The sequence below is a fragment of the Nicotiana sylvestris genome, chromosome 6, assembly GCF_000393655.2.
Source record: "Nicotiana sylvestris chromosome 6, ASM39365v2, whole genome shotgun sequence".
NCBI classification, from domain to species: Eukaryota; Viridiplantae; Streptophyta; class Magnoliopsida; order Solanales; family Solanaceae; genus Nicotiana; species Nicotiana sylvestris.
In genome coordinates, this window is record NC_091062.1 from 159,377,214 (window position 1) to 159,384,373 (window position 7,160).

General features: G+C 37.8%; 1 protein-coding gene across 1 annotated transcript; it reads left to right on the top strand.

Annotated features, from left to right (window-relative positions):
- Positions 1–5,788: 5,788 nt before the first annotated feature.
- Positions 5,789–6,553, top strand: LOC138871544 (uncharacterized). The gene has a single exon (XM_070149427.1). It carries the CDS (start codon positions 5,789–5,791, stop codon positions 6,551–6,553), a length of 765 nt encoding a protein of 254 aa, XP_070005528.1.
- Positions 6,554–7,160: the final 607 nt, after the last annotated feature.

The following is a 7,160-nucleotide window of genomic DNA, read 5'->3' on the forward strand; positions in this document are numbered from 1 at the left end:
AGAGCAAGGGGAAGTTCATCAACAATAGGAACTCTTCGGGGATTAGGGTTTGAGAAGACATGGCTACACGAGGAAGTAAACAAGAATGAATATTCAAAGATGGGAAACTTTTATGAGAAAAAAAAGACAAAGGTTATATTTATACTCAAAAGCAACCGTCAAACAAAAAAGGTAATGATGGTGACGTCATAATAAAAACTGTCACTTTGTGATTGATGTAAGCCGGGAAAAAACCTCAAAAGGCACAAAAGGGTTGCAGAACCAATCAAAAGTCACCACGTATCACGTACATTAAATGGAAGTGACATGCGAAGCGTTAGTTTTGGAGAAGTTATAATGATACGAAGAATGGCGGAAAAAATTCCCGCTTTAATGAAATCCACTTCCTAAATATTCAATTGATGAATAAATGGCAAGTGGGGGGACTATCTGTATCTGAAAAAATCAAGTTAACATTTAGAATTAATTATGTGCTGATACGTGCAGACACGTAGATCAATAAAAGAATGACAACTGACAAAGAATAGTTGAAGAGATACGAGCCTTAATAGGCACAGACAAAGATTCAAGAAAATAGGAAGGAACAGTTACTCGGTCCTCTTGGTAATTCAAAGAGACATCGGAGGAATGAACCTACATAGCAAAAAGTATAGATACGTATTATCCGTAATTAATGAACATCAATGATGGAAAACGTTATAGAATCTTCACGAAACAGTTACGATTGCCAATTATAATATTACATTAAATATCATTAATTGCTCATAATGGCTCTGTTATGAGAGGAAAGAAACGTATTACTTAGAAATAGCTATGAAAGGAGAGAAATAACATTTGTAAGGACACAGAATATTATTGGAATACACTAATTTACTTTACTTTCTTTTACTTATTCAGCTATCGTTTAAGTCAATTCTTCTTATTTATTCCATATTTGATTATCAGTACCCCGAGTTCTTCTAAAATTAGGCTTTGACCGAAATTCCTATTTTCTGGTTAAATGGAAGCTGAGTTTATTGCTTGTTTTGAGACTGCTTCACATTCTGTCTGGATGAAGAATTTTCTCACTAAATTGCAAATTGTGGATTTTATATCTAAGTCGGTGACTATTTTCTGTGACAACAGTGCTGTGTTCTTCTCTAAGAATAACAAGAGAACAAAAGGCTCTAAGCATGTTAGACTTAAGTTTCTTAAGGTCAGAGACATAGTAAAAGAAGGTGATATACATATTGAGCATATTAGCATAGAATCTATGTTGGCTGATCCTTTGACTAAAGGTCTTAGGCCTGTAGTAATTAATGAACATACTAAAAACATGGGTATTTTAGAGTCTTTTGATGTGCTTTAGTCAGTGGGAGTTATTTTGTAGCTGCTGACTGAGATATTGCTTTTAATAAATTTTAATTTATGCAAGCTTGTGTTATTTTCTTTTTGTTATGCCTATTGACTAACATGATCATTTATTTATTTTTATTTCCAATTGAATATTGCATAAACTCATGATATCATTGAGTTTTGCTGCTTGTTGCCTTGATTATCCCAAGTAAGGCACAAGGAAAACCTCCTAAGGTGATATGATTTTAATGTCATTTAATTTGGAGGATCCTGATGTGATATGATTATTATATCACTTGGAGGATTATTTCTTTCTAAGAAGTGTGAATCTATTTACCTTGATTAGAAAGATAATATGCTTAGCACACATGTTTGATCCATGTTGATGGAAATTCTAGCATATGTGGCCGTAGATAGAATTCATACATTAAAATGGTGTGATGCCTGCTATGATTCATTGTTAGTATTCTCTATCGAGACTGGATGGATTGTTATATGAGTCATTCTATCCTTGGCTATATGAGTACTATGGCCACTATAGAGTCTAAAGTTTTTTTTTCAAAATGATTTTCTTAAAACTCAAAAGTTTTAAAGTTGTTTTTCTTGTCCTCAATTAACGTTGGTGTCCAAGTGGGAGAATGCTGGAATTTGGACTTATGTTAATTAGTTATAGCCTGAAAGGATAGTGACATGGCCCAAGTCGTGGATAAATAAAAGGCCTAATATTAAATATTGTGTATGGATAAGTGAGTCCCAATAACTATTGGCATGTGATGGGTATACACTCTTTATAAATAGAAGCCAACCCCCATTTCCCTAGCTATTATAAAAACCCTAGCGTATTCTGCCTCTTGAATACGTAGTAACGGTAGACGTCTCATCAGTCATGTTCTCCGAGCTGTGAGAGTGCGTAGCTAGTGGATTGTGGAAGTTGGTCTCAGGATTAATTGCAGTTTGCTTTCGCTGCTGAATCTATGGAGTTTAACGGTACGCTCCCTTAGACTCTAAATCAAGATTATGATTCTATATCTGTATAATTGTGTCTTAATCTCTTCTATGACTACGATTTAATAATCTAACACAAGGGGCCAAAATATCCGCCCTTAACCGGATATTATGGCGCAAATCTCGTCCGATATCAACTGTGCATCAATGTTTACAAAATATTTTTTTATCTCACTAAGACTTGTACTAGAAATGAAATTCCCCTACTGTATAAAAGGGAGAACTTTTTTTATTTTATTTTAAGGACCACTATTGGCACGCATACCAAAGCAATAAAGTAAATTTTTGTTCTCTAGCTATTGTTTAAGGTGTTCTTCAGCTGTTTGTTTATTGAGCTGCAACCAGGCCGTTCCGAGGGCTGGATCGTAACCAATTTCAACATCCATCATAAAGCTAGATTTAATCATCCATCGCATTTGGTTTTATTATTTTGTTTTCCTTTAATTCAATTATTTACTGTTCTTAGATCATTCGTGTTAAATTAAATCACATATCCTTTAAATCGCATATAAATTCAATTGTTACTCATTTTAAAGGTAAACACTAATCAATAAAATCCTTTCACTCATAATTAAAATTAATTTGAGATATGAGAATGAACTCTTAATAGGGCTATTTTTCAGTTAATGATGCAAATTTAGATTAATCAAGCTAATGAGTAAGTATACCAAAGTGAACCCATTTCCCTAGAATATAGAACCTTTGGTAAGTATACTAAAGGGCTAAGTGCACCAATAGCCACTTTTGAATTCTTGTTTAAAATAAAATCATCATTTACAATATATTTATTTAGAATATAGGAAAAACTTAAGTGAGTGGCAGAGAGCCGCTCCATAGTCTTTTTCTTTGCATAAGACGAAACACGTATTCTCACTTTAATTTTTATTTATTTCAGTAAAATTATTTATTATACTGTAAATATCAGGTACAAATATATATATATATATATATATATATATATATATATATATTGTTATGTTTGGTTACATGGAGCATGGAGCTACCGCAATAATAATGTTACTCGCTCATGTTCATATTGTCCGTCTTTTAAGATTTTTGTACACCCTTTAAGTCATATAATATCCTTTCACCTTTTAAGTGGAGCATTATTCTTAGTTATTTTCCAAATAATATCTCCTCAGAATAAGTAGGGGCAGTGGCGGAGTCACATACCACGGAAGGAATTCAATTGAATCCCCTTGGTGGAAACTTATATTTCGTAAATGTATAGGTCGAAATCTGTCTCAGTACTTAGTGCAAAGTAACATCACGAAAAGAATCAGACGAGGTCGATCAAGAGATAGCGAGGCTCATGGTCAGGGTGCAAACAATGGTCGATGTCGAACACCGCAAAAAGAGTTGTAACGGCTAGTTTATTAGAATATGAGATTGAAGTGAATATTCCATTGGATATTCTTTGCATATGTACTATTAGGGTTTATTGGGGGGTATGTCCCATATAAATAGAAAAAAAAGTCAATGAATGAGGGCATGTAATATTCAATTGATAAGAACACTTTTCAATTGATAAAAATACAAACTTTACCTTTTTATCAATATTCTTGCTCACACTATTCCATACTTTTCCATAAAATCCAAGAATACTCTAAACATTCTAGGATTTATCTGTCACTCATCATTGTCAGGAGGAACAATCATCTAGTTCATTTATTATTGGGTGAATCACTCCTCCTATTTTACTTAAATGCCATTTATATTTATTTATTGCTAGTTACTCCTTATTACACATGTCTCTTTAGATATCCATTTACTGTTATCTTTAATTCTCTACCATATCTGTATACACATTGGCCACATCCTCAGAGTTAGTATTTAGGGAAATTATTATTAACTAGGTTTAATCCTTCAATGAACAAATATAACCGTTTCAACCGAAAGTTAATACTTGCTGGTCAAATAATTTGGCGCCGTCTGTGGGGATTTCTTTGTTAAATTTTTAGCTACCTCTAGATCTATAACTAACATGGACTTCTAGCGTAAAAAAAGGGACAAGAACATGATCCCCTTTCTTTGTATGCACAGATCTAATATGGTAGATAACAGAGAAGAAAGAACGAGGATAATGGGAGACCTCACAACCAACCTCTTGAACACCATCAATGAGATTTATGAAGCAGAGGACGAGGATACAATGCCCTATACCTCCCCCAGGCGAGGAGGATCACCACTCCTCATTGTAGCATCACAAAATCTCTCGGTAAAGGAGCTTCCACGTCCGTGGTGGAAGAGACGCCACCGGCAGTAAAAAAGCTCCTCGAGGCTTGGCTAACTGACATGCTAACCAACATCCTCCATAAGCCCGCTCAAGATACGGTTGCAAAAAATGCAACGACTTGCGTTATACCACAATCGAACGAGCAACGTGACCCGTTTCCTCCTCCAACGACAGGCATTACTTAGAATGTCGTTAATAGTGCAGGTGACGACACCCTCGCAGTCATTTTGAAAACGATGAAGGAAATGGAGAATGAGAGCAAAGAGCTTTGGGACCAAATGAGAGAACAACAATAAAGGGTCGATAAGATATCGGGTTCCCTAAAGCTCTTGCCAAAGAGAGATGCTGGTCAGTTTGTCGCGCAGCCATACAATGATGACGCTTTCCGGCATGCCATACCAAGGACCTTCAAACTGCCGCCCTACCTGCAAATATATGATGGTACGACCGATCTCGAAGACCATGAAACTCACTACATCACCACCATGAAAGGCAATGATCTCGCCAAGGAAAAAGTATCCTCTATTTTACTGAAGAAATTCGGCGAAACCCTCAGGGAGGTGCGTTAACATGGTATTCACAACTACTTCCATGTTCCATTGAGACCTTTGAAGAAATGACCAACAATTTTGTAACGGCCCATGCTGGGGACAAACAGGCTGAAGCAAGAGTAAACGATATCTTTGCTATCAAACAGTCTCCGGGAGAGAGATTAAGGTACTTCCTCGCCTGTTTCAACCGAGTAAGGATGACATTGCCGAACATATCGGAAGGGATGGCGGTTGCAGCTTTCTAGAATAGGCTGAGTAGAAATGGTTCAAGGGCAACGAAAAAATTATTAAGTCGGCTCATGAAGTACCCCACCCTACTTGGGATGAAATACACAATGCATATGTGCCGAGGTCCGAGCAAATGAGGACGACCTCAATGGGCCAACATATCGATTGACCTCGGTATAAGCCGATCCAAGAAAGATCGAATAAATGATATTAGGAGGGACCTCGTAGCTCCGCAAGCCAACTGGGAATGATATCTACCATATATAAGAAGCGCCATTGCACCCTCCCCCTGCTATGAAGAGAGCCCACCCAGATCAAGGACAAGGACTCACCGGAATGAAAGAGGTATGCCCCCATTGTTATCTACTCACAATTTTTGTGTGTCGCCTACAGAAATAGTTTATGCCTTGGAGAAGCTCGGAACGAAGGTAAAATGGCCACAAAAGATGAGGTCAGATCCGAATACCAGAAAGTCAGATGCCCTTTGCAAGTTCCACCAAGAACGAGGGTACAAAATCGAGGATTGCATTGCCCTAAGATAGGAGGTCGTAAACATGATTCGACAGGGACACCTCAAAGAATTGTTGAGCGACCGGGAAGGACCAACTTTGCCAGAGGATGCGAAAAGCATCAGGGAACGCCGAAACCGCCCTCGCCAACTCATACTGTCCACATGATCATCGGCAGTGGGGACGATGCTTCTATCAACACCGTGAAGTTCACTGCAACCCACAAGATCAAATGGTCAATCACCCACAAACGGTATGACAAGCTCGAAGAGAGTATCATCTTCAGTAAGTCAGATACTGATGGTTTGGTTTTCCCTCACTATGATGCCCTTGTTATTATTTTTCGAATTCTAGATACCGACATGAGATGCATTATGGTAGACAATGAGAGCAGCGTGTGTATTATCCATCCTCGAGTACTTGCACAAATGAAACTCGAGGATAAGATAATGTTGCATTGTATCACACTAACGGGTTTTAACAATGCAGTTGAGCGAACATCGAGAGAAATCACACTCCATTTCCTGGTTGGTGGCATCACTCTGGAAACCACCTTCCATATCATGGACCAAGACACTACGTACAATGCCATAATAGGTCGACCATGGATACACACCATGAGATCCATCCCTTCCAGCTTATACCAAGTCATCAAATTCCTAAGTCCATTAGGAATCTTCAGCATATGAGGGGAGCAACGCACATCTCGAGAATGTTACTGTATTGCATTGGATTATATGGTCACTCAACAAGCGAATAACAGAGAAAAAGAGGCATAACAATCAACAGGATTGAGGTCGATAGGTAATGATAGCGAGGACGTTATCAGAGACCCCGATACAATCGAAGCCACCGTTTCGACCATAGAAGACCTTGACCCCGTCCAATTAGATAGCAACGATCACAACAAGAAAGCTTACATCGGCTGCAAAATTCAGGAGCCAAGTAAGTTTCGTCAATTCTTAACTACTAACATGGACTTGTTTGCTTTTAGCCAAGCAGATATGCTAGGAATTCCAAAGAAAATCGCCACACACAAATTGAACGTTGATCCATTCCACCCCCTGGTGAGACATGTCCGACGTAAGTTCAACTCCATAATCAATGACACAGTACGCGAAAAGGTCGAAATATTACTGGAGAACGACTCCATCAGGGAGTCAAAATACCCCCAATGGGTCGTTAATGTGGTCATGGTGAAAAAGAAAAATGGGAAGTGGCGAATGTGCATAGACTTTACAGATTTGAATAAAGAATGCCCCAAGGATTCATTTGAATTACCTCATATCGACCAAC

Excerpts from the sequence above, each read along its gene's own strand:
- LOC138871544 (XM_070149427.1), top strand. The coding sequence starts at position 5,789 with ATGGCCACAAAAGATGAGGTCAGATCCGAATACCAGAAAGTCAGATGC.